The sequence below is a fragment of the Symphodus melops genome (assembly GCF_947650265.1).
Source record: "Symphodus melops genome assembly, chromosome: 18".
Taxonomy (NCBI): domain Eukaryota; kingdom Metazoa; phylum Chordata; class Actinopteri; order Labriformes; family Labridae; genus Symphodus; species Symphodus melops.
In genome coordinates, this window is record NC_136708.1 from 12,727,283 (window position 1) to 12,752,862 (window position 25,580).

At 40.9% G+C, this 25,580-nt stretch overlaps 4 protein-coding genes across 9 annotated transcripts; 2 read left to right on the forward strand and 2 right to left on the reverse strand.

Moving 5' to 3' along the window:
- Nucleotides 1-144: 144 nt before the first annotated feature.
- LOC306839889 (uncharacterized protein) lies at nucleotides 145-2,404 on the reverse strand. Its single transcript, XM_079368834.1, has 4 exons — nucleotides 2,314-2,404; nucleotides 1,822-1,900; nucleotides 1,469-1,690; nucleotides 145-1,362 (listed from the first exon to the last, which is right to left on the reverse strand). Exons 1-4 carry the CDS (start codon nucleotides 2,365-2,367, stop codon nucleotides 965-967), a joined length of 753 nt encoding a protein of 250 aa, XP_079224960.1. The 5' UTR covers nucleotides 2,368-2,404; the 3' UTR covers nucleotides 145-964.
- Nucleotides 2,405-2,786: 382 nt separating this feature from the next.
- Nucleotides 2,787-10,530, forward strand: klhl7 (kelch-like family member 7). The gene is made up of 12 exons (XM_079368394.1): nucleotides 2,787-3,244; nucleotides 3,357-3,459; nucleotides 6,579-6,672; nucleotides 6,874-6,998; nucleotides 7,118-7,293; nucleotides 7,485-7,659; nucleotides 8,095-8,237; nucleotides 8,409-8,649; nucleotides 8,749-8,950; nucleotides 9,460-9,557; nucleotides 9,668-9,851; nucleotides 10,103-10,530. The coding sequence occupies exons 1-12, from the start codon at nucleotides 3,116-3,118 to the stop codon at nucleotides 10,254-10,256; spliced, it is 1,824 nt and encodes a 607-aa protein (XP_079224520.1). The 5' UTR covers nucleotides 2,787-3,115; the 3' UTR covers nucleotides 10,257-10,530.
- Nucleotides 10,526-14,515, reverse strand: aste1b (asteroid homolog 1b). 3 transcript variants are annotated; one of them, XM_079368393.1, is made up of 7 exons: nucleotides 14,422-14,515; nucleotides 14,020-14,273; nucleotides 13,622-13,888; nucleotides 12,604-13,517; nucleotides 12,258-12,489; nucleotides 11,987-12,176; nucleotides 10,526-11,359 (listed from the first exon to the last, which is right to left on the reverse strand). In XM_079368393.1, the coding sequence occupies exons 2-7, from the start codon at nucleotides 14,255-14,257 to the stop codon at nucleotides 11,047-11,049; spliced, it is 2,154 nt and encodes a 717-aa protein (XP_079224519.1). In that variant the 5' UTR covers nucleotides 14,258-14,273; nucleotides 14,422-14,515; the 3' UTR covers nucleotides 10,526-11,046. The 3 variants fall into 3 exon arrangements, with proteins under 3 accessions (XP_079224519.1, XP_079224517.1, XP_079224518.1); XM_079368391.1 differs by having other exon boundaries at nucleotides 11,987-12,179; nucleotides 14,422-14,514; XM_079368392.1 differs by having other exon boundaries at nucleotides 11,987-12,179; nucleotides 14,406-14,438.
- A 152-nt stretch (nucleotides 14,516-14,667) lies between these two features.
- smarcc1b (SWI/SNF related BAF chromatin remodeling complex subunit C1b) lies at nucleotides 14,668-23,776 on the forward strand. Of its 4 annotated transcripts, none has more exons than XM_079368389.1 (28): nucleotides 14,668-14,949; nucleotides 15,232-15,351; nucleotides 15,460-15,545; nucleotides 15,629-15,710; nucleotides 15,819-15,911; nucleotides 16,036-16,105; nucleotides 16,205-16,274; nucleotides 16,390-16,465; nucleotides 16,823-16,948; nucleotides 17,107-17,189; nucleotides 17,323-17,429; nucleotides 17,519-17,578; nucleotides 17,690-17,718; nucleotides 17,852-17,967; nucleotides 18,632-18,703; nucleotides 18,783-18,896; nucleotides 19,101-19,254; nucleotides 19,372-19,482; nucleotides 19,691-19,750; nucleotides 19,902-20,160; nucleotides 20,258-20,329; nucleotides 20,414-20,457; nucleotides 20,565-20,667; nucleotides 20,754-20,899; nucleotides 22,071-22,205; nucleotides 22,906-23,038; nucleotides 23,246-23,332; nucleotides 23,443-23,776. In XM_079368389.1, exons 1-28 carry the CDS (start codon nucleotides 14,770-14,772, stop codon nucleotides 23,514-23,516), a joined length of 2,862 nt encoding a protein of 953 aa, XP_079224515.1. In that variant the 5' UTR covers nucleotides 14,668-14,769; the 3' UTR covers nucleotides 23,517-23,776. The 4 variants fall into 4 exon arrangements, with proteins under 4 accessions (XP_079224515.1, XP_079224516.1, XP_079224513.1 ...); XM_079368390.1 differs by having other exon boundaries at nucleotides 17,110-17,189; XM_079368387.1 differs by having other exon boundaries at nucleotides 19,101-19,482.
- The last annotated feature ends 1,804 nt before the right edge of the window (nucleotides 23,777-25,580 follow it).

A 25,580-nucleotide genomic window follows, 5' to 3' on the forward strand; every position in this document is an offset into this window, starting at 1 on the left:
AAAAATGTTCCCGTTAATTCTAGATTTAATTGAACTTAAAAGAGCATAATTGGCAAGTTGCCTTTTCAGAATGTAAATCTTTTATGCATTTTTATTTCTCAAACATTTCATTTAAGATACAAAAAAAAACAGTTTGCAGGTTTTGCTCTTGTATGAACACTTCATAAGAAATGAAACTGTAAAGCTTAAGGCAAAAGCAGCTGCGAAAACAGTCTCCCTATGATAAATAATGCATGACCACGTGACAATCACCTTTCAAACAATGGATTTTCAAATATTAATTATCAAGATGGCATACGGCCATGCGCTTGTTTGCTTTCACATTAATCACACATGGAAAGCTACAGGTTTTAATCAGTACATGTCAATAAATGTATGAATTAACTGGGCGCAAATCTGGTCCCCTTGAAACTCACAATACCAATATACATTACCTTTCAGTCTTTAATAGTTAGTTATCCACTGCTTTAAAAATGTTCTGCAGGGTTAACCAGAATAATAATAAAAACGTGAAAAGTGATTGTATATAAAGTACAGAGTATCTATTTACTCATGCAACTCAAAAGAATAGACTAAATCTTAAGAAGTGAAGAACAATTTATAGATTACTTAAATGAATCTACAATGACCCCTAGTGTTATTTGAAAGAATTGCATATATACAGAAGGTCTTTCATACATATTTGAAGCGTTAAAAGTGTCTGCTATATTTCTTAAATTATTAATAGAACATTTAAAGGCAGATATGATGCAAGTCTTCATGATCTTGTGGTATGCATGCTATAACATACAAGGCAGAGTGTTTAATTGTTGCTACTTAATACATGCATGATTTTTTTTTTTATTCTTGAAGTTATTACTAATAATAGCAAATTACTCATTACTTAAATCAATGTTTGTTGCATGTATTGTGCTTGTGTGTTGTAATTGCAGAATTTAAACAAAGTATTTAAAATGTGCATGTGCTACAAACTAGCCCCTGCGATCTGCGCAGCCTCTGTGAGGACTTCCCCTGCCTGTTGTCTGTATCCCAGTGACAACTCCTTTGCCCTCCTCACTTCCTTAATGTTTTCCTCAAGGTTCTTCAGTAGTCTACCTTCTTCCTGATAAGTTGCTGCTACCCCCTTTACTTGCTCAACCATCTGATCCTTGCTACGTAGCAGCCAACCGATCATCTCCTGAAGCGTGGTGCCCTTTGAGATGGTGGCCTTGGCTCCCTCAGATGTGCCCTTGAGTTCATCCTGAGCTAAATGCAGATGTGGAGGCACAGGGTCCTCTTCGCTTTCCTGCTCTGATCCCACAGGAATAACGTTGAGGGAGAAGTCATAGCCTGTAATCTTTAGGAAGACCCTGTGCTTGGCCTCTAAAAGAGAAAAAGGTAGACATTGAGGCACGGAAACAAAAATAACAGATATTTAAGCATGAAAATCAGCTAGAACCTTTAGAGGGAGTTCTGAGTGTCTTTTTACCATGCTCGTCTCTGATCTTCTCCACACACTCAGCTAATGCCAGGCTATCATCACGGTTGCAGCCATAGGTCTGTCGCAGATTTCGAACATGTCGCACCATGCCTTCATAGCGCTCCTGCTGTTCATTGAAGGTCTCAGCCATGTCTGAAAACCTTTGGTCCAACTCGGACTCACCCACTCGCCTCATCACTAGCCTGCCAATCCGCTTGACAGTCATTGTGTCTGGGAGTGCGAAAAAGAGTATGCACAACAAAGACACATAAAAGAGAAAATGTGTCCTTGGAAAAATTGTAAGGGCACAGGTTTAAGAGATAGACAATCGACAAATACGTAATTATGATGTTATGATGTACCACTGTGTTCTGGCCTGGTCTGCCTAGCTGATCCAGGTCCATCCGGATCAGGTGGTCTTGGCTGCAGGAGAGGCTGCCTCTGAAATATAAAGTTGTTTTTTTAACATGTTTTCAACATGTACAAAGCACTAATAAGGCATATAGTAATGTAACTACTTGTTTATAAACACAGTATGTAGGTATATACATATTTTGTATTTCAAACAAAGAATAGCATCTCATTTGGTTCATACTTCACTTATGAAAACCTTTTTATAGCAATAGTTGCTTTTGCATTATGTTACAGATTGTTTTTGTGACAGAGAACAACTTAAATTAACTTGGCTGATTGATTTTGTTGTTCTAAGCGAGTATTAATACTATACTACAACCACTACTAATGTATCCTAATCTCACTGAACCATATAGGAAAGATCAGCTTTCTCGCCTGAATTCACGTTATTTTATTGTCATCATTTACATACAAACTAATCGGTGTGAAAGCATACATACCTCGTCGGTGGAGTTTTCATCTGAAAAGCAGCAACAGCAGAGAAAACTGAACATTTTCGTCTGCTCGTGTGTCCCTCAGCTTGTGTTTTCAGGTCAATTACTCCTGACAATGAATCTGAATGTAGTTCACATTCCAGCTGACGTCAACGTCATGCGCCTGCTGATAAACTTTTCTTCCTGTTTTTATTACCCGGACTACTGCGCAGACACAAACGCAACACAGACAGGTGAGCCTACAGGTAAATTGCAGCAGCGAAGTAAACGCTGCCATTGCAAAATAATAATAATAGTAATGGTAATATTACTTATTCATTAGCATTTCTCGCATTTCTACTGATAAAATGATTATTTAATGTTATTACTATTAATATTCAATTATTGGCGAGATCCACAAACTATAGCAGAAGTCCACATGAGTTTCACAATCCTGCAGGATGATGAACCTGTAATTCATCTGTGCGTCAGTAGAGGGCGAAGGCGAGTTTCTTTAACCAGGGAAAAATCTGTAGAAGAAGACAAAAAAAATAGCGAAGTTGTAGCACACAAATATTGAACGGTAGCACCTTTTTTTGTACATTCTGAACTCCTCATTGCAAATTAATCTATTTGTCTGTTTAAGACTTTATAATAATAAGAAAACTGTTGTTAAACCAGCGGCTTCTTAACCCATACACCTGGCTGCTAACAGGCAAACTACCACTGGTTTAACCACAAAGAGAGACAATAACACTGCTGGCAGTACAGCTCAAAGTGTTGTAGTGTCATTCAACTTCTCATTGAACTGTAAGTCAGTCAGGCTGACATGACGGGAGTGGCCACTCAAGAAAAGGCGTCAAGCTCAAAGAAGAAGAGCGAGAGGAAGTGTGCCACAAAAGATGAGTACAGACAGCTCTCCGGCATCATGGGAGTCATGAACAACCTAAGGAAACAGGTCTGTGAGAGAGAGAGAGAGAGAGTAAAACATAACAGGGCTTGGCATGACGCATGTACTGTTCAAACACTTTGTGACACTTTCAAAATATTGTGTGTGTGTCTGTTTTCAGGGCACCCTCTGTGATGTGACCCTGCTGGTCCAGGGAAAACACTTTCCTGCCCACAGAGTTGTGTTAGCTGCTGCCAGCCACTTCTTCAGCCTCATGTTTACTAGTAAGTGTGCAAACACACGTATGTGTAAATACTTGATATTTTGCACAAGATGTGCAAATTAAAGAGAAGAAAAGTGTCCCTGTTGTCATGGAAAAAGTGTGAATTGAAGTACTATTATGTCTGTTCTCACACCTCTGGCACTACCTCCACCTCAAACACCACTGTACATGCTCTGTCTGTCTGTCTGTCTGTCTGTCATTATCATTTGGGAGACCTATTACTCTCAGAAACTCAGACTACAAACTACTAACCTACATCTTCAATACTCGTCTTCAAACAGGGATCTCAGATCTTGTTTCAGAAACACAATCAGGTTTTTTAAAAGGCAGATCAATCCACAACAATATAAGGCTGGTATTAGACATTATTGAATATCGAAACTTAATTGAAGATGACGGATTTATTTTGTTCCTAGACTTTTACAAGGCCTTTGATTCAGTAGAACACTCTTTTATCTTGTCGGTACTTGAACATTTTGGCTTTGAATCTAAATTTAGAAATCTTATTAAAGGTTTATATCAGGATATCAGCAGCTGTGTCATATTATCTAAAGGCACTACTCCTAGCTTTAAGGTTAAGGTAGGTATCCCTCAAGGTTGCCCAATTTCACCATATTTATTTATATTAGCTACTGAAATGTTAGCAATTCACATCAAAAATTGTAGTGACATTAAAAAGTTAAATGTATTGGGTACAGATATTATTATCAGCCAATTAGCGGATGATACTACAATTTTTCTAAAAAATAGACATCAAATTCCACTAGCTATTGAAAAAGTAAAACAATTCTCCAAAGCTTCTGGGTTAACTTTAAACCTGCGAAAATGCGAAATATTTGCAATACATGAAACAATACTTCAGGATATTTGTAACATTCCAATCAAGTCAGAAATCAAATATTTGGGAATTCACCTTACAAAAGACCAAAAAATAAGTCAATCATTGAATGTAGAAAACAAACTAAAAGAATGTAAAGCAAAGTTGAGTTTATGGCTCCAAAGAGATTTATCAATTCTTGGTCGAATTTATTTAACGAAAATGGAAAGCTTGTCCAGATGTATTTACCCAACTTACTCTATTGCTATCCCAAACAAATTAATTAAATCAATAAACCAGATCAATATGAATTTCATTTGGAGGAACAAAGCACACTATATGAAGAAAAGCAGTATGGTTAAAGACTTTAGGGATGGAGGCCTGAAAGTTATTGATTTTGACTGTCTTAATGGAACTTTAAAAATAAACTGGATAAAAGCCTGGATCCAACATAGTAACTCCTTCTGGTTCTGTATTCCAAATCATTTATTTAATAAAATTGGAGGGTTAAAATTTCTTCTTGTCACAGATTTTGACATCAACAAACTTCCTATTTCTTTATCAGAGTTCCATAAACAAATATTATTGTATTGGAAATTGTTATATGTCCATAACTTCTCACCCCACTCCACTGTACTCTGGAATAATAGATATGTACTATACAGAAAGAAATCTTTGTTTTTTGAAGATTGGTTTAGAAAAGGTATTTGGTCCCTGGTTGACTTGATGGATGACAATGGTCACTTATTAAACTATGATCAATTCTGCACAAAACATAACTTCAACCCAATGAAAGCTGATTTTGATAAGCTACAAAAAGCACTTCCTCAAGAATTTGTCTTCCTGACGAAAAATATAATGACACATCAGACTATTCAACCGCGATTGGCTCCACTTTCAATTCAAGGTGTCTTAATATGGGATAAAAAGTGTAATAATTCTTTCATAAGAAAATCATTCACGGACAAATCATTCCCAGGAAAGCAAAACAAAAATAACATCTTGAATAAATTTGATGAAGGTTCTGTTGGCAAACTAAGATCCTTGTATCTCAAACTACCTTTACCCCCTAAAACTAAAGAAATACATTTCAAAATCATGAATGACATCTACCCATCCAAAGAATTACTCAGGTTACGCTTCAATATTGAAGATAACATCTGTTCATTCTGCAAAAGTGACATAGAAACCACGGACCATATCTTTTTCTCATGTGATGTGACTCATACATTCTGGGTTGAGATCCATAAATGGATCGCAGAGGGAATATCGTCACGTCTACCTTCCATCTCCAGAGATGATATTACATTTGGAATCTCAAACAATACAAATGAGGAACTTTGTCTTAATTTGATTCTGTGTATGGCAAAATTCTTTATTCACAAGAGTAGATTTTTAAAGTCATCCCCCAATTTTGTCTCTTTTCTGAATGATCTCAAACTTTATCTCAAGTCCTTAAAACTAATTAATGGAAAAAAAGCAAAAATGATATACGATGTTTTGAAAAACTTTCCCAAAGTATTAGACAACTAACATTACATACCCTTGTATATTTCATTTACTATTTATTTCTCCTTAATTTCCTTTTTCTTCTCAGTTCAGACCTCATTTATTATTTCTTAAGATTGTCATTTATTTTCTCTATTTTGAAATGAAGTGCTGGATATTGACGTTGCAATTTTGATGTGCTTGTTTTCTACGTTTGTACTGAAAGAAACGTTCAATAAAGTTTTTGAATGAAAAAAAAAAAAAAAAAAAAAAAAAAAAAAAAATTATCATTTGGGATTTCACACTGCAGAGACATGTTAAAAAAACACTTTGAATAAGCACACTCTTTATTTTGCTGCAAACACAAAGGGCTGGGTCCTCTACATGTTTAACAATTAAGGATGCTACTGATTAAGTGGATGAACGTCATTATGAGCCTATATTGGCCCTGTTAACGAACACTGGCCTAAAAATATGGCATGTGTCTATGTCAGAAGCTTCTGTTTATCTATTGCATCATTTAATGATCACAAGTCAGTGTGACTGCATATTCAGAGAAGAGGTTTATTATATGAATCGGCAAAGGGTTCAATTGTTATTATAAATGTTGATATCAGTGTTGTCAATGATTTTCACTTATGGTGCATCGCCAAGTATTTTGTTATAAAACTAAATGATGTTGTACAGCATCTTATATTATTAACTATGCTGTGCAACTGTTTAAGAGTAGAACACATATTTAATTTAGTCAAATATTGCTTGTATAAGTTCATCTATAAACTCTACATCTTTTTTTTTTTCCACCTCCGTTCTAGCCAGAATGATGGAGTCAATGTCCCATGAGGTGGAGCTCAGGAGTGCTGAGCCTGAGATCATTGGGCTGCTGATTGAATTTATCTACACAGCTCGGTAAGAAACCTTGTTTAAATGTAAGAGTCGTCAATATGTGGGGTACAATTTCAACTTAAAATGTATGAACGAGATCTGCTTGTCAATGTTGCTTTAAAAAAAAAAAGTAGCTGAACTTTACCACTACCCTCCTCCCCTGTCAGTTTTCTGTTTACCAGATGTAATGAGAAGTCGTATTAAATGTGAAAATGTCTGCGCTAGGATTTCAGTGAACAGCAGTAACGTCCAGTCGTTGCTGGATGCAGCCAACCAGTACCAGATTGAGCCTGTGAAGAAAATGTGTGCGGAGTTCCTCAAAGGACAAATTGATGCAACAAACTGCCTTGGTAAAAAAAAATCAAAATAAATAAAGTCAAGTTTAAGCCTTATCTCACTAAGTGCTATCCAGTGATTCTATTCATACAACACAATAAGACCAACTGCTCCTTGTCCTGTTGTGCTGCAGGTATTTCTGCCCTGGCTGACTGTATGGACTGCCCAGAGCTGAAGGCAGCAGCAGAGGACTTCTTCCAGCTCCATTTCACTGAGGTCTACAAACTGGATGAGTTCCTGCAACTGGACGTCACACAGCTCACACATCTGCTGCACCAGGACAAGCTCACTGTGCGTGCTGAGGCTCAGGTACATATTCTTTGACTGAATGCTTAATATCTTTAGTAATAACAATATCACTGGAAACTTGATGTAGCCTATGTTGAAATTATTATTAGAACATTGTTTCTACTTGGATAACATGAGTTGTTTCATCACATCAGGACGCCTCTTAAAACGTGCACGTTACCACGTGTTGCGTTGTTGAATTTGTGTTTCAGATTTATGACGCAGCAGTGCGATGGCTAAAGTTCGACGTATGTAACAGAAAACAGTACATGGTGGAGGTGTTGGGGTGTGTTCGATTCCCTCTTGTCTCCAAAACCTTCCTCTCCAAGACGGTGCAGGCTGAGCCGCTCATCCAGGACAACCCCCAGTGTCTCAAGATGGTCATCAGTGAGTAGAGACGGGAACATGTACATCTAAACCACACATGGGTATATTAAAACACCAATATTCAGTGTATTGTGTTCATGAGAATGGAAACAAAAACCCTGGTGTCATGGGGAAACAGTTGACACTGTCTAACATGAGACATCATAATGTTTCTGAGTTAAACTGTCTCTCATTATTCATTATTATGAGGAGAGAATTTCCCTTTTTTTTGCAGGGCTCCTGCATATATAAAACACAAGTCTTCACAGAACCATTGGTGTTAATCCATCTAAATCTCAACATTTGACTTGTGAGCTTCATTTACTTCATATTTCAAAAAAGCCTCTCACAGTGACGGGCATTCATAAGTGTTATAATCTGCTATGTTGACATGAGCCCAGAGACACAAAACAAAATCTAGGCAGATGAATGGAATGGCTCGAATTTCGTCCCCAGGTGGGATGCGATACCACCTGCTGTCTCTGGAGGATCGAGAGGATCTGGGAGAGAGCAGCCGACCAAGACGCAAGAAGCACGACTACCGCATCGCTCTGTTCGGAGGCTCCCAGCCTCAGTCCTGTCGCTACTTCAACCCCAAGGTACTCCACCACACATTTAAATGTCTTTCTGGCCACAAGTATAGATACATAGTATATTCCTGTTTCATTCAAAGCGTTAAGACATTACAGAAACAAACATTATAAATGTAGTTCAGTATGTTGAAATCGTAAGCGTATCTGTTTATTTAACAGTTTTGTTTTTTCACGCAGGACTCTAGCTGGACAGACATCCGCTGCCCCTTTGAAAAACGCCGTGACGCTTCTGCCGTCTTCTGGGACAACGTGGTCTACATTCTGGGCGGCTCGCAGCTCTTCCCCATCAAGCGCATGGACTGTTACAATGTCCTGAAGGACAGCTGGTACTCCAAGCTGGGCCCGCCCACACCTCGAGACAGCCTGGCAGCATGCGCCGCACTGGGAAAGATCTACACATCTGGGGGGTCGGAAGTGGGTGAGTTTGGAAAAGAGGTGAAATAATACTGAAGGACCTCGGAAAAAGATCCAATGTGGAAGCATTTACCATGATGTTTTGTTCATGTGTGTCCCGAAGGCAGCTCTGCCCTCGACCTTTTCGAATGCTACGACACAAGAACCGAATCGTGGCAGGTGAAGAGCAGCATGCTGATGGCTCGCTGCAGCCATGGATCAGTGGCGGCGAATGGGCTCATCTATGTGTGTGGAGGAACAGTGGGCAACAACGTGTCCGGCAGGGTGCTCAACAACTTTGAGGTTTACGACCCCAGCACAGGACAGTGAGTTAAATAGCAGGGCTTGTTGACGTCGATGACTACGAGAGCCACATTTCTTCTATCCTGAATACTGGAGGGCCAAATTGTAGTATGCTGATAATGATTACTTAAGGTTCAATAAAAGGGGAATATATAGAGCTTTCATCAATTGTGTCGAGAGATTAAATATTCAATGATGTTATCCTGCAAACTTAAAAAGTGTCTTTTGTTTTTAATGATCCGTGGGACAGCTCCAGTGGTTATAACATCAAAAAGTATTTCAAACACTGACGTGTGTTCAGTGAGAACCAGAGGACAGGGGAAGGAAAGAATTGGATATGTCAATATGAGTTAGGCCTAATAAAGAATAACGGCTGAGATCTGCTATGTAGGCCAAACAAGAAGTTCATGAAATTAGTAGCACTCTACTTCCAAAGGATTTCACTGAAGAGTATCTCACATGCAATAGTGGTATCTCATCAGATGGGAGTTAACACTCTGGTCGCACTTTGTTTGTTTGTGTCTGTCCTCAGATGGAGAGAGCTGAGTGGGATGAGAGAGGCCAGGAAGAACCACGGGCTTGCAGTGGTCAACAACAGGATTTATGCTGTTGGAGGGCAAGGAGCACTGGGTACACTAATATATCCAAACATCCGCATTATGTAATACGATTGTTATGTAAAAACAATCGTCCTGTAAAAATATAGATGACACAGTTTTGGTGGCCACTATTTTTTTTAGGTGGGCTGGACTCAGTGGAGTACTACGACATTGCTACCAATGAGTGGCGTCCAGCTGCCCAAATGCCTTGGCGAGGTGTAACAGTTAAGTGTGCAGCCGTCGGTGATGTCATCTATGTGCTGGAGGGATTCCAAGGTGTGGGGCGGCTCGGACACGTGCTGGAGTATCATACTGATACTGACAGGTTGGTTTATTTAATAAACAATGAAAATATAACACTAATGACTAAGGGGTTTGGTGTATTAAACGTGAATTAGACAGACATGGCCACTTTTTTCAGGTTTCTCTTTTTGTCTCGACTAATTAGGATCATAAAAATGTTTAAAAATAAATGATTTGTATACCCTGAATCCACTTCCCAAACCATTAATGTAAGTTTTGGTCTTTACTCTGTTTCTCACCGCCTCTAAAATCAGTTTTCTTCCGTGTGTCCAGGTGGGTGACTTGCAGCAAAGTGAGGGCGTTTCCGGTCACCAGCAGCCTGATCTGTGTGGTCGACACTTGCGGAGTTAACGAAGACGAGGATATGGACCTCATTGAGTCTCAGTCCCACCCGGCAACTGCTTCCTCTAAATCCGCCCCGTCGTAATCTTCATCAGGCAACAAGAAGCGTTCCATAAATGTATGCGTAAGGCGACATAAAAGACTTCTCACCAAAAACTGTTGTTCAGTTGGATCCTCGGTTTGCGTCAGATAAAAGATCCTCGGATGGATAAAAGCTGATAAACGCAGTCCCAGAATTTATTGATTTTTGATTTGGATTTTTTGCACCTTACTATGTGTTCTATGTTATGTTTTTAGCATGTGAAATACGAACTGTTACAATAGTATTTAGGGAATAAATAACTGTTAAACATGTTGAATTTGAATGATTTTTGTATTTTTTATTGTACAAAAGGAGTAAGCTTGAGCACCAAATTCGTACGTTTTAAGGCAATATAGTAAAAACAGACATCTTTCACAGGTTATACAAGAGTCAGCTGCTACACAATGTTTTGGTCAACAGAGATAATGAAACATTGGTATATAAACTAAATGATGTGAAAAAAACTGTCAGCTTGAAAACAGTGGTGTCAATTACAGTCGCATTACTTTGGATAAAAGCTGCATAAATCTGTTAAAAATATAGCACGAGCTATAAAGAGTGCTTTGGAAGCGCCGATCTAACATGTATTGTCATAAATTGATTAAAGACGGCCGGAGGATATTACTGAGTGTTAAAACAATAAAGAAGCTCTATGACATTTGGAAATGAATTTCATAGCTTGCTAATGACATTTCATTCCTTGAGTGTTTTTTTTATCAAACACTGGAATATCCTTCATGATTTGGCCCCATTAAAAAAGCTAATTTCTCTCTGCAATACGCATCAATCACTTTCAATCATCATCAAACTCTTCCTCGCTCATCAGGAGAGCAAACCTGTTGTTGATCTCCTCAGCCCCTCTTCCTCCTCCTCCTCCTCCTCCTCCTCTCGCTCCTCTACCACCTCTCCCTCTCCTTCCACGACCTCTGCCTCTTCTCCTGGCTGCTGCTGAAGCGGGACGGTTTTTGGAGCTGCAGTTCCTTACGGCATCCAGCAGACAGATGTACAGTTGTCTGGATAAATGACCCCCGGCGAGGAGGGATTCGGGAGCTCGGCCAGCTTTCAGGGAGCGGAGGAGGCCGTGCAACAAGGTGCCACTGAACAACCTGAGGCGTGCACACACAAAGAGAAGGAGGCAACCTCATTACAAAAATATGCAGTGTCTCATTTAACATAATAATCTATCCATCCATCCATTATGTAGGCTGCTTTTCCCGTTCAGGTTGCGGGGTGCTGGAGCCGATCCCAGCGTTCATTGGGTGAGAGTCGGGTTACACCCTGAACTGCTCGCCAGTCCATCACAGGGCCGACATGGAGAGAGATAACCTGGCACATTTAAATGTCTTTGTGTGGGAGGGAGCTGGAGTAACCTGAGGGAACCCCCGCATGCTCAGGTACAACAAGCAAACTCCACACAGAGAGCCACTGCACCACCATGCACTTTAAAAATCCATTTTAAAAAACCCAGATAATTAATGAGAGATAGGTCATCTACCATAACATGATAAAGTAGATAGACTTTATCTCTTTCACATAAGAGAAATTTGTCCTGAACCCCAGTGCCGCACATATCTTAAGCAGCTGTTGCAGGTATTTTCATCTTGTTTCAAGAGCACATACGTTCAAATGAAATAAATTTCAAACCATTAATAATGAAATCAGTCGTGAGCAGCAGCTCTTATTCTCATAGGTTGCACAAATAAAAGCTGTATCATCCCTTTTGATGTCCTTACCATGCCAGGTGTGGTTCAGGCAATGGCAAAAGTAAAAGCTGATTGAGACACAGTGCACTCCAGGCGCAGGCCTGCCATTGGCTGAAACTGTGTGCAGCTCCCACATCTATGCCCCGTCTTTCTCCCGGCCTCACACGTTGTCGATCCAGACCTGCTCTCACATTGCACTCTGCGGTCCAGTTCAGCTGTTCTACTATGATGAAAAGCGGAATCAAAAGCTTTATTTTTAGTGCTTCATATGTGAAAATAGAAAAGATATGGCACAACTTACTGGCATGTAGAGGGTAGGTAGCTTCAGACTGGGTGTTCCAGGACAGCTCTCCATACACCAAGCCCAGCAACAGAGCATGGAGCTGAGGCTGTGAGGGTGTTGGTGTGGCCTCTCGCAGCCAGAAGCTGGTCACTGCTACAGCCAGCCACAGGTGGAGAGGAACAGGAGCCAGGGCAGCTTCCTGTGTGCCCAAAACTTTTAAAAGGACGTCAAGACGCACTGCTGAAGGTGCCTGAATGAAAAGAAGGTAGAAAATGAGGGAAATGAACAGACTTAAAAAGACTTAACCTTCAATGCAGATGGATGTTATAAATAAAAATTAAAAAATCATATTTATCATAATTACCTGGCTAAGTTTTTCCAGGCATATGGGGGTCTTGGTCAGATTTGCCTCAACTTGTTTTTTTGTCAAGTTTAGATCACAACGGTCGTACTCCTCTACAAAAACCGGGCATCCAGGACCCTGAGACTGGACAGCTGCTTCTCCTACACCATGCTGACCCCTACCTCTACCAACCTGATCACTTCCCCTTCCCCGTCGCCCTCTTCCACCTCCCCTACCCTGGCTGATATTTCCGTGGACACTCACATCCCCTGCTTGTACATCTTGCAGTACTACTATCCCATACACAGCCTGGCGTATAGCTTTGGCACAGCAGTGGCTGCTTGCTAGCTTGCTGTTTTCCACCTGTGGTATGAGAAGGACCCTGTGCATCACCAGAGCATCCAGCACCAAGGGGGGCAACATACCCCGTGCGGCAGCCAGCGACAGGCACTCTGGAAGCCGTGGAAGCCCAGAGGTCTGCCCTCCAGCGAACCAGCGAGCCAGCGAGCTTTGCGAGGTGACATAATATTCCTGCATTCCTTCCCACAGCAGGGAACTGAGTCCTCCTTTGCCCCGCTCGCTTCCATCTCTACTGTCCTCCCCCATTAGCCTGCTTACTTCCTCGAGGGCCTCCGCCGGGTTTGAAAATGAGGAGAGCCAGTTGAGGATGCCCTCAATGCGAGAAGCGGGTGCCTTGCCTTTACCACCTCGCCCAAATGCACTCACATTTAACATAGCGAGGAGAGTTTCAACATCTTTTGGAGCACAATAGTCATTACCGGTCAGGACTGCACATAAAGGTAGCAGCTCCTTGTTCAATCCCCCAAACAAGCGGCACAGCCCATTAGTGGTGTAGCGCCGAGCTGAGATGTAGCAATGAGAGGCTTTACCATTAAGGTGGGTCCACTGAAAAGAACTGAGTGGCAGGTAACCCCCTAAGGTGGGAAAGAAAGTACAAGAAAAGTTTGCAACACAACTGCAAAATGTATCTATATTTGCTTGTTAGGCATAATAGGATAAATCTTGTTGCTACCCACACCTGGCAGATCAAAGATGTAAAAATCACTGTCATTGGTCAAAACTGGACAGCTCCACTGGTGGGCCAAACATGCAATTTCCCAGTCAGCCTCAGCCGGACACTGGACCAGGGGGATCCCTCTCTGCATGAGGACCTGAATGAAGACGGACCTGACGAGGATGGGGAGAACAGATCCATTTCTGCCATGGGAGAGATTGTCAGCCTCCCTTATCTTGGACTGCAGACGCTGACGCAGAGTGGGAAACTTCTTATCACTTGGGTCAATCCCTTATGATCAAAAAGAAATTGACAGAAATGTAATGTTTGCCACAGGAACTTTCCTAACTGACTAGGAACTTTAAGAGGTACTAATTGCTTTTCCACTACTGACACCAGGGTTCAAGTTTAAACATATTTACCTCCATCCAGTACCACATATGGCTGGATGTTACAGGCTGCCAATGCAGACAGGAACTGGGTAAGAAGGCAAGCGAAAGCATCATAGTCCCCTCCATGCTGCTGGTCTAAACCGTGGGTGAAGTAAAGGCGGAAATACAGACTGCAGCCGTCAATAACAAGGCGACTGTCTCGGAACCTCACATCTTGGAGGAAGCGTCTGTTTCCCTCCACGTATGTGGTCAGACCCTGGACACCCATAAGATCTCAGCAGGGCCTGAGTAAACATAAGGTGCAGATAAGAGTTACTCACAGTGGGTGCACACACAATAGTTTATAGTCTACATATAGTATTGTATGTTATAAGTTCATTGCTGCAAAGATAATTCATATTAAGAGCATGAATTACGGTTCGTCTTATTAACCTGCATCAATTCACTTCTGTTTTCATGACTTGCGCAGTTACTTCCTTGATCCTTCCTGCTCTTCAAAATAATACTCTTTTTTTTCTTAAGGGTTATATTCTCTTGCACATTAAAACGGGTTCAGGTATGTTTTATGTATGAGACTGGATACAAAACGTTTGAGGAATTGAAATTTAAAAAAAAACAGAAAATAAACGGAATCTAAACGTCAAATAATACAGAAAAGCATTATGCCGAAAGGCAAAGATCACGCCGCGCCTCTCGCGATAGAAATCGAGAACCAACAAGCTAGCGAGCGCGCTAGCCAGTTTTGTTCCCCTCCCTCCTGTTAGTAAATAATCTTGTTTAATGATGGCCACAATGTCCGGAGGTGCAAACCTCGGGGTTTCAGGCACAAGCCAAACTTCATCGTTGACATCTGCAAACCGGAAAAAAGACAGCAGTCCGTCCGCTCGATTCTGGGAGAGTCCGGATACTTTAGCTCAGCTGGAGCTGGTGCGACAGTGGATCGGGAAACACTACAAAAAGGTAGATAGCTAACAAGCTAGCACGTCCTCCGGCTAAGACTGTAAACAAACGATCATGATGGATAACATTACATCTTCTGTGGCCTCTTGAAATTTAAATTACTTTAAGGTGTGCTATCATATTCGAAACTGAAGGGCAAATAAAAAGGAAACCCGAAGTTAATCAAACCAAATAAAACGATGTAAAGCCAGCCACGTCTGTTAAATGCAGTCAAGTTGCATTAAATTCTGAAGTCATCAGAGAATGCACATTATTCTCTCTAAATGTATGTGTGTGTTTCAGTATGTGCTGGTGGATGCTCCATCGTGTCAGGCTCTAGCTGCAGTGACCCTGCAGCTTCTCCAGTTTCAAGAAGAAGCCTTTGGTAGACAAGCTACCAGTCCTCTTCTGACTAAACTGCCTGTAAGTAGTTTTCCCTCTGTTGCCATGTACTAGTACAGTACCTCACATTTCTAAACACTACCTCAATGGAGAATTCACAGCAGGCTGGTCTTTATTTTTTCTCTGCAGGCACAATGCTTTCAGGACCTCCGGCCGAGTGGGGGACTCTGCCACATCTTGGGCACAGCCTACAAGTTCAAGGCAGAGCAGGGCTGGTGAGTTGCAGCTCTGTTATGCCTTTGCTGTTTACTATAGCGTCCTTTTTTTTAATTTCACTCCCCTTCCCTTTCTTTTACAGGCGGAGGTTTGACCTGCAGAATCCATCGAGAATGGAGAGGAATGTTGAGATGTTTGGAGCAATTGAACGAGCACTCACACAGGTGACACTTGAGACAGAGCGACATTTAAATACACACACACACACACACACACATTACATTGTCAGCCCACCAGGAACTCACTACTAATAAATGTTTTTTTGTCTTTAGAATAATTGTATGTGCCACCCTGTGCTATATCTGGACCCTGCGCTGGATCAGGAGCTAGCTAACAGACTAACGGATATTATCACCAAACACCAGGTAAAGTGCAATGTGGAGGCAGAGGAACTGATGAATGAGAAGCTATCTATAGCCTAATATAAGATAAGACAGCGTTGACTGACTCCGTGTGAGTACTACTGTGTCACTGTCTGTCCTTCTACAGGGCACACTCACTGAGGACCGAACACTCGCCAGTCACCACATCTACCCTTCTCCTGCTTCTAAAGATGAAGGTCAGTTACAGATAATGTCTTTAGATGTTTTAATATCACTAGTCAGATGTGTTTTTAACAAAATACGTTTTTTTTTTTTTATCAATGTTTTTTTTAAAGATGAATGGATGCGTCCTGTCATGCGGATAGACAAACATGTCTTAGTACATTGGGGCATGCACCCTGACAGGTAAAGTGTAAGCTATCTCTCTCACACACACACACACACACACACACACACACACAGAGCTGCTTCTACACAAACAGAACACATATCTCTTGTTTTTCTTGTCAAATTTCCCCAGTTATGACAGTTGGCTGTCCTCCACTGATGTTGAAGGAGAGGTTGAGCAGCTGCCACATTCAGAGAAGCCTTGGCGCGTGAGTACAGTGACTTGAATTCAACACAAAATTACATTCTGTTAGGTGTAATATTTCCTGCTTGAGAAGATGGTCAACTTTCCTGACTCGCATCCTGTTTTCTTCAGAGCACAGAGTGAATGTCAAGGAGGCATTTAGCAGAAATGAAATATTTTTTTCTCTAAGGTTACAAAAACGGACTTCATGGGTTTGATGGGAAGCAACTAAACCCAAGTCCTTTAACCCTTTGATGAGTAATTGAGTTCTATTAATAACTTATAAATCGGATCCCTCAGGCCACGTTATGATCATGTGTTTTGTCCTCGTTCTGAACACTTAAGAGATTACATCATGCTCCACATTGTGTTTTTCTTAAAGGTCCACGCCGGCTGGGTTTTCGACACAGATGTTTTCAACGAGTGGATGAATGAAGAGGACTACTGTGTGGATGAGAGGAATGTGCCAATCATTCACCGTCGGCGCATTCACCTGAGAGATGAGCAGGTTTGTTTGAAGTTTACTTTAAAATGAATCGGTATTTGCAACCATTAGTACACTCACCCTCATGATAAATATAAAAGATCACGATTGGGGCGTCTTTAAACTTTAATTTATATCTGTTTGTTCACTTATTGACTCTCTGCGCCCACTACTGTCTATAGCAGGACTCCAAATCTATTCCCTCCAAAAAGAGAAGACGCTCTCCTTCTCCTCAGTCTGAGGGCAGGAAGAAAGGAAAGAAGGGGTGAGAGACAACAACTAAACCAAGCGTTAAAGTATACTCATGGTTTGGCAGTTCTTGTGTGCAGTTTCAACAATGTCGTCTGTGTGTGTGTGTTTGTGTGTGTGTGTGTATATGTATGTTTGTGTGTGCACAGGAGAAGGCGTGGACAACAGGAAGAGGAGCCAGAAGAGGATTTAACCAAAGATATGGAAGACCCTACCCCTGTTCCTAACATGGAAGAGGTTACCCTTCCCAAGAATGGTGAAATCTTTGCAGAAAATGGGGACGAGGACATTTTCACAAAAAAATCATTTCTTCCCTAACCTTAACTTTGTTTCCTTCTTTCGTAGTCAACCCGAAGAAGGACAGCGAGAATACTCCTGTTAAAGGAGGGACAATGACTGACCTGGGTACGTTTACACATGTTTTTTACATTTAAATTATATAGAATATAATACAAGATTGGCCTTTTATTGCTGTGTATGCACCGTTTACTCATTCTATGATTTTCTTTGTTACAGATGACCAGGAGGATGACTTCCCAGGAAGGGTAAAAAAACCTTTCTCAATTTTAAATATTTTTCTCTGCATTATCGTTTTTTTGTTTTTGTTTTTTTTTACGTCTTGAGCGTCTTATTTTCTTTTGTCATTGAATGTACTCTGTCCTTTCTGTGTGTGTGAAGGATGACGAGGAGGGGAGAGGGGAGATATCTCGCCTGTCTGAGGCAGAGGAAAGCATCCCAGAGCAAACCCATCATATCATAATACCAAGCTACACGTCTTGGTTCAACAACAACAGGTAAATACACAAAGGTGTAAAGTCTTAAAACCAAATGTCCGAACAAGTTGGGATGTTGCATAACATTTGAAAACACACCGAAAAACCTCATTTATTGAAAATAGCACAGAAAACAAATTCTTTCATTCTGAAAAAAAACCCATTTCTGATTCCAATCAAATGTTAAAATTGAGAAACATCATTGTTGTTGGGGAAAATGAAATGCCCTATTTTGAATTTTATGCCAGGACCATGTTTCAGATAAGTTGTCACAGGGGCAACAAAATATTGGAAAAGTTGTCACATCTTGAACGTAAACACTGTCTGGAATATCTACATTAACCGGCGACAGGTTGGTAACATGATTACATGATGAGTCTGTGGAGCTGTCTCATCCCTCTGTTAAAAACTGCCCTGGACATTACTTGAGATTTCTTACATTATCTTCTTATGTTCTCATCTCTTTTTTACATTTTCATTCGAAAGAGTTTTTTTTTTTTTTTTGAGAAGAGTTTTTTTGAGTTTCAATTCCTGAAATCATCCCATTCTGTTTTATTCCAATTTAAATACATATACAACATCCCAACTTTTTAGTGAAGTGGTTGTTCAAATCATATGTCAAAACAACATTTTTTTCAGAATAACTTCGAAGCCCAACCTATTCTACTCTGTTCATTTAATGCAGCATTCACGCCATCGAGAAGCGTGCGTTGCCTGAATTCTTTAATGGAAAGAACAAGTCCAAGACTCCAGAAATGTGAGTACTGCAGCCCTTCAGTGACACCAGCTGATGGAGACAAAGCCATTAAAACAGGATTCTGTCTTTTACGCTGCAGCTACCTGGCGTACCGTAACTTCATGATCGACACATACCGCCTGAACCCCCAGGAATATCTCAGCTCTACGTCCTGCAGGCGCAACCTCACTGGCGACGTCTGCGCTCTCATGAGGTATGTTTCAGTGTGTGGGTGTTTGCTAATGTAAGTGTGGCACAGTCTGTGGGTGTTGTGAAGCATGAATATGTTAAGGAAATTAATCAAGGGAAGGAACATATTGTGTGTGGGGTGTTAAGTGTTTATTTACATTTTTCAATTGTGGATATAGTTTTCTCACTGAAACGTGAATTAGTACAAAGCTATATTTTCCGTGTCCAGGGTGCATGCTCTTTTAGAGCAGTGGGGTTTGATTAACTACCAGGTGGATGCAGAGAGCAGACCCCTCCCCATGGGACCCCCACCCACACCTCATTTCAACGTACTGGCTGACACGCCGTCTGGGCTGGCCCCCCTGCAACACAAACCCTTGCAGGTAAAACGTGCATGTTGTGAGCACGCAAACAGCTTTGCACATGTGTTTGTGCAACATGTTTGTATCATGTGCAGCGCTGCCCCACAAACCCTGACGATCACCGTTCACTTTTGGCAGGTTTCAGCCTCGCAGCATATGTTGTATTTCCCAGAGAAGAGCAGAGAGAAGCCTTCAGACAGCCAGAACTTTGGCCTGCGCTCCGACATCTACACCAAGAAACACCCTAAGGTGTTGTACAGTAACACTGAAAAAATCATTTTGTTAAACGACTCAAATAGTTTAAGTATTTTTTTCTCACATAGTTTATACATTTCCCTGTTTTCCTTTCCTTTTCTTTTTTTTAACTCTCATTTAAACATTTGCTGTGATTTAAAGGATGTTTTCTTGAATTAAGTTTGTTGAATTACTCTAAAACTCTTCTCATGGCATGTGTCAGACTAAAGGAGCAAGCGCAGGAAGGGAATGGACAGAGCAAGAAACGTTGTTGCTATTAGAGGTATGAAAATCACCGATGTTACACCTGACTCAGAGCCGTCTAAAAAAGAGAATAATGTATTTTCAATTCATCCAAATCTTTCACACAAACTTCATTTTTGCGATGTATTCTTCTCAGCCTTGCTCGTCTTTCTCTTTCGCGTCTCTCTCAGGCCTTGGAGGTCTACAGAGACGACTGGAACAAAGTCTCCGAGCATGTGGGCTCCAGAACCCAGGATGAATGCATCCTCCACTTTCTCCGTCTGCCGATAGAAGACCCTTACCTGGAAGACTCTACTGCCTCCCTCGGCCCGCTGGCGTATCAGCCCGTGCCTTTCAGCCAATCAGAAAACCCCGTCATGAGCACCGTGGCCTTCCTTGCGTCTGTGGTCGACCCACGCGTGGCGTCATCTGCTGCTAAGGCTGCACTGGGTGAGCAGAAGGAGGGAATAGCATGCATTTGTGTATGTAGGTTACGAAAGGCTGAATGTGTTTCATACGTGTATTGCTTCTTCATGTTTGTCTATAGAGGAATTTTCCAGAACGCAGGAGGAGTCGGGGGATAAAATCCTTGAAATGTCCAACCAGCCGGACAAAACTGGTAAGACTGTAACATGTATGTAACATACTGTAAAGGGGATACAAATGTGTTTTAATGCATGTCTGGTCTTTTGCTGTCACACAGATTTGAGCGATGAAAAAACGGAGGCGAACTCCACCTTCCATCAGGTGAAAAGCAATCATCGATTTGAGACAGCGTCACCACATTTGTCTGCTGAATGTTGCAGTCTTACCTTTATTGTGGTTGTATGTGTGAGCATTTGGGTCTGTTTCAGGTCCCCTTAAGGTCAGATGGGCTCAAGATGGAACCCAGTGGGGCCAAAGATGAAGGAATCAAAAGAGAAAATACTGAAAATATACTCGGGGAGGAGAGAGACGGTATGTAAATATGTACAGTGTTAGGTGCTTACTGTCATGTGTTTAGTATACGTTTGTAAATATGCATGGCTTTAATTCGTACTCAGATCTTGGAAGGGGTGATGACGAGGAGAGCATTGGGCGACGGGAGGCCGATGTGGACGATGGGAGGGTGATGGAGCAGGATTTGGTGGATGCCAGCGTTGTCACGGCGGCAGCAGCTGCTCTGGCCTCAGCTGCCACAAAGGCCAAGGTGAAGACCCGCCCCCCTGATTCAAGACGGACCAATAGCGGGAGCAGGAACTGAATGAGGGGTTTTCAGTTCAGTTTCAGTTGTGCCGACGGTTGCCTAGCAACCGAGACCGGCACCATCTTAGAGATCACCTGGCTTTGCACATAAAATGTAACATGTAAGATGTAGAGAATATCTCCAAAGTTACAGATGGATTATCTGAAGAAGGCTCATACAAATGTTTAGTTTAAAACACAAAGTGTTTTCACTTTGTTTTTTGCAAATTAGAAGAAGCAGCTCAGTTTCAGTCAACATTTGTCATGTCTCTTAGAGTTAGTGCAATGTTAAATGCATATGATTCCTTTGTCACGACAATGACACTCGAACAACAATCTTGTCTGAAAAACATGCAGATCTGCCAGTGGTCAAAGATCAGTTTACAGTGAAAACATTTGAAAAGCTATTTAAAAGATTAGCTTAGTATTTAGACTGGATACAGAGGGGACGACAAGGAACATTCTTGTAAATCTGTGAGCATAAACTTCCCCCAAAAAAATCCATGTCTATTTACACTTCCGTTTGTGAACTGATTACGCATGCACTTGTTGGCAGTCTAATGTTACCTCTGGACAGATGTGTGCTTTATTTTCATCTGTTTTTAGTCCATGTGTTAAACTTAGCTAAGCTAGCAGTAAAATAAACCCATCAATAGTTGTCTAACACTATTACAAAAAAACCCTAAAATATGTGTGTTCATCTGTCTATTTGTATACTATAAGGAAAACAGACTTTTACACCTCCAATATACTATAGCCATTCACTCTGAAAAAGGACCGGTGTGAGCCCTATCAGTGTTAAAGTGCTTGGAAGTTTCAGTTCAGTAAATAATTGTCCCGCCTGTTTTTTTCTGATGATTGATTTGGTTGTTTGCTTCCTTTCAATCCTCTAATTTATTTTCTTTCTCCCTTACTGTCATGCTTGGTTACAGCCAATTTATATTACCCTCCTCTCTCCTCTTATCATCCTCTCTTCTTCCTCAGTGATTTCCTTCTTTTATCTTTACCTCTACACTCCTCCTCCATTCCCCTCCTTCGTAACTGTCACATGCACCCACTGCCCCGTTCCCGTCTTCTGTGTGGTGTCTCTTTGCCTCTAACTTTTTCAACCTTTACGTTTTTCGTCGTATTCGCAGCACCTGGCCGCAGTAGAAGAGAGAAAGGTCAAGTCCCTGGTGGCTCTGCTGGTGGAGACACAGATGAAGAAACTTGAGATCAAGCTGAGGCACTTCGAGGAGCTGGAGACCATCATGGATCGTGAGAAAGAGGCTGTGAGTAGACAGAACATAGAGATTTCAATCGTCCGGATCAATCTGGAATTCTCTATTTTCCAAACCACAAATCTGAACCACATGAATCATGCAAATCAATTAAAGAAACTGAGAAAAAGGGGGGTTGGGTTTGAGGACATATTTTGTATAAAGTCATGGAAATTTACAGTATTTATAATATTTACAGTTTTAATCTGCACTACATAGCTGCATGTTCAGGACATTGTTACATTTTCTGTGCATGCTGTTTGAAGTTGTTGCAGCAGTACAGCACCCGTTTTCCACCTATATGCACCTAGGCAGGTGTGAGTTGCCCCACCCACACTTTGTTTTATACTAAACTGTGAGCCCTCTGTAATTCATGTGCTAAGTTTCAATTACAACAAAATAGTCATCTTCTTGTCGCAACTGTTGCAGAAGTTAATACTTCTGTAATCTTCCTTCGCACTTTAGAAGGTTACAAGCAATTTCAGCTGTTTAAAAGTAAACCAAATATTCACTATTTGTACATGCCAGTAAACAGCTGCCTCCTTCCTTTGTAGTTTTTAGATAAAATAATGAAATGTAAAATGTCTACTGGCTGCTTTCTAATTTCTTTTTTTTGTCCCTTTTTAATGTTAAGAGACATCATTGACACTCCTAAACACCAGTCTGCATCATTAAGACTTTGTGTCTGCGTTTATGTGTGTGTATCATGCAGCTGGAGCAGCAGCGGCAACAGCTCCTGACAGAGAGACAGACTTTCCACACGGAGCAGCTGAAACAGGCAGAGATGAAGGTTCGCCAGCAGAAAGAGCAGCAGGGGCAGCCAGGATACACCGCTCAGCACCCAGGTTCGACCAAACATGCAACACACACAAACCAGGAATCACAATGTCATGGAGAAAATGACCCGCTTTTAATACTTGGAGAAAACGCTACACATTAGAAAATCATAACATCCAATGTCATAAATGTGATCATTTAAATCACTGTTGCTACTTGTGCTAACAGTGCTATTGTAGTTTTTTAAATACATTTTACCCTGCCTCATCTGTTAGGCCAGTCCATGCCAAACAGGATGATGTCTGGGGGAGGAAACACCCAGGTGATGGCCCCTAGACATCCTGGAGCGCCCAATGGCATGTGTGAGTTGTCTTTCCTGAAGCTGTGAGATTAAAATGTTGTTTTTTCTCGATTTAGATTCTGCTTCTCTTACCAATTATGGTAAATTTAAAATCTTGTGTTACTGTTGCAGACTCGTCGTCGCAGCCAGACGGGACAGCAGCAGCAGCAGCAGCTCCGGGCCCCACAGCGTCCAGCCACAACTGAAGTCACCAGAAAAACCACAAACACACAAAAAATATGTAACACTGGCATCAATGTTCAGCTGCAACTGTTTGTAAATCTGTAGGTGTGCGATTGCCCAGTAGGCTTTTGTTTATAGACACACAAGCACACACACACAGTTGATGTCTATTTGATTCGTGGGTCAGTCTGTTTTATCTGTGAAATATGTGTGCTCTGATGTCAGAGTTGAGAAATCTGAAGATTAAACTCAGCTCATTAAAGTTGTTTTTCATGAAACTGAATTAGTTGTTGTGTGAATGTGTGTGTATAAAGCTTTTGACTTAAAGAAACTTTTCCTATCTAACTGGCAGCTTTTCATAATCTTTACTGGTCAGGGTTTTATTCTTATCGGCCCTGGAGTGTATGAAACACTATTATAATATTATGGTCTTTTCCTTGTTGACAGCTATGTTGATTACAAGTGTATAATTAGCAAATGTGTAAAGATTTAAAGTATTTAGAGTAAGGTTGTCAGCCACTGACTGAGTAAAGTGTTTGCCAATACATAATATTAAAACAAAGTGGAAAAACGGAACCACGTTAATTTAGAAAACCTAGAATTTCCTTAAAGACCACCACTAACATACTGGGTAATAACCTTGTGAAAAGGATATGGGATGGACAACTACGTGAGTTTTAGCTCCACAACACTCACATAGAGTTCTATTTATCTCTGCTGTATTTAAAAGGAAAAAAATGTTAACTGAAGACCTCACAAGTAAGGCCACTTCCCCCTTTGATTTTGTGTTACCAGTGTTTCCCAAGAAAGGTGGCCAAATGATGTGCATATTATTTTGAAGTCTGCTTCGTTTAAATGTTTTTTTATAATTTAATTACAGAAGTCTGGCAATATTTTTTAAGGCTTTTGTCTAAAGGACACAATAACAAGGTAATGGAAGTTGGGGCATTTCATTTTATGCAACATTTAAATTAAACTTCTTTTACTTTAAGGCCTATTACCAAAACAAAACTTATCGCCAAATAACCAGGCTTTGCCAGTTCATTTATTCATGTAGTGTTGTTATTATTGTTTGTGTGGTTACTTTGTTTTGGTTGTAGTTGTTGTTTTGATGTGTCGTTATGCAATTTGTGTTGCTGTTATTAAGTGTTTTTTGTTACGTTGTTTGTTGTAGTTTTTATTTGTGTTGTTATTGGGGGGGTTTTGTCAGTGATTTTCAGAGTTACGTGTCTGCAATTGCTCCTCTCAAGCACCGCTGAAGCCAGCTGGGCTCCATCCATGCAGTCCGGCAAAGCCTTTTCCCCGAGGAGTTAGACAATGTCTCCAGCCAAGACCCCGGGTGAGTTAAGTAACCTAGTCCATCCTAACATATGTTTACCTTCTTGCATGTCGTGTGTGTGGGTAATGTTGAACCGTTGTAATAGGGTAGGGTGGGAGCATAGCAGGGTAGGTCTATGTAGCCTACATGGAGCAGCCGAGTGGTTTCTCCTTCCTGTGGCCTTCCTGTTCCATGTGTGCAGTTGTTGTGTAGTATCAGACTGTAAATATTAAGAGTATTACAAATGAGTGGGTTGTCAAAGTGCAATAATTACATGACAAATCCGGTTTCCTCCAATATTCAGAAAAGCCAGTGGCAAAGATTATGAATCCTTGACAAGATGAAAATGCTTTCTTCATGACAGAATAAGCTTCAGGTCAGTTTACTGACCTTATGTATTTCTGAATACACAAGCATGAAGAATTTAGCGTTTGGGTGAACTGCATATTCTAATAAAAAAGCAAGTCATGGACTTGGACACATAGGATAAGAGTCAGGGACTTATAAGAATCATGAAACACATAAAAGTGTTTGATCCACTGAACATCTTATAGTTTTCAGTGACATCTGAGATGTTTCCATGTTAAAGACTTTTCTTTATCTTACAAGCTCCACTATCGAGCCCAACTATCAGGAGAGTGGTGTACTACTACTACTTCTACTACTACTACTACTACTAGCATATAGGCAAACTAAGCAAGAGATAGCAATCAAAGGGGAGAGGCTGGAAAGAAATTTAATTGAACTCATATTAATTTGTCTTATTTTT

Excerpts from the sequence above, each read along its gene's own strand:
- aste1b (XM_079368391.1), bottom strand. The coding sequence starts at position 14,257 with ATGGGTGTCCAGGGTCTGACCACATACGTGGAGGGAAACAGACGCTTC. Across the intron at positions 13,889-14,019 it reads ATATGTGGTACTGGATGGAG|GGATTGACCCAAGTGATAAG; the intron begins GTAAATATGTTT and ends TTTGATCATAAG. Across the intron at positions 12,180-12,257 it reads TACCTACCCTCTACATGCCA|TAGAACAGCTGAACTGGACC; the intron begins GTAAGTTGTGCC and ends TTTTCATCATAG.
- klhl7 (XM_079368394.1), top strand. The coding sequence starts at position 3,116 with ATGACGGGAGTGGCCACTCAAGAAAAGGCGTCAAGCTCAAAGAAGAAG. Across the intron at positions 3,245-3,356 it reads TGAACAACCTAAGGAAACAG|GGCACCCTCTGTGATGTGAC; the intron begins GTCTGTGAGAGA and ends GTCTGTTTTCAG. Across the intron at positions 9,852-10,102 it reads TATCATACTGATACTGACAG|GTGGGTGACTTGCAGCAAAG; the intron begins GTTGGTTTATTT and ends CCGTGTGTCCAG.
- smarcc1b (XM_079368387.1), top strand. The coding sequence starts at position 14,770 with ATGATGGCCACAATGTCCGGAGGTGCAAACCTCGGGGTTTCAGGCACA. Across the intron at positions 19,751-19,901 it reads AAACGTTGTTGCTATTAGAG|GCCTTGGAGGTCTACAGAGA; the intron begins GTATGAAAATCA and ends CGTCTCTCTCAG. Across the intron at positions 22,206-22,905 it reads TGGATCGTGAGAAAGAGGCT|CTGGAGCAGCAGCGGCAACA; the intron begins GTGAGTAGACAG and ends TGTATCATGCAG.
- LOC306839889 (XM_079368834.1), bottom strand. The coding sequence starts at position 2,367 with ATGTTCAGTTTTCTCTGCTGTTGCTGCTTTTCAGATGAAAACTCCACC. Across the intron at positions 1,691-1,821 it reads GACCAGGCCAGAACACAGTG|ACACAATGACTGTCAAGCGG; the intron begins GTACATCATAAC and ends TCGCACTCCCAG. Across the intron at positions 1,363-1,468 it reads GAAGATCAGAGACGAGCATG|AGGCCAAGCACAGGGTCTTC; the intron begins GTAAAAAGACAC and ends TTTCTCTTTTAG.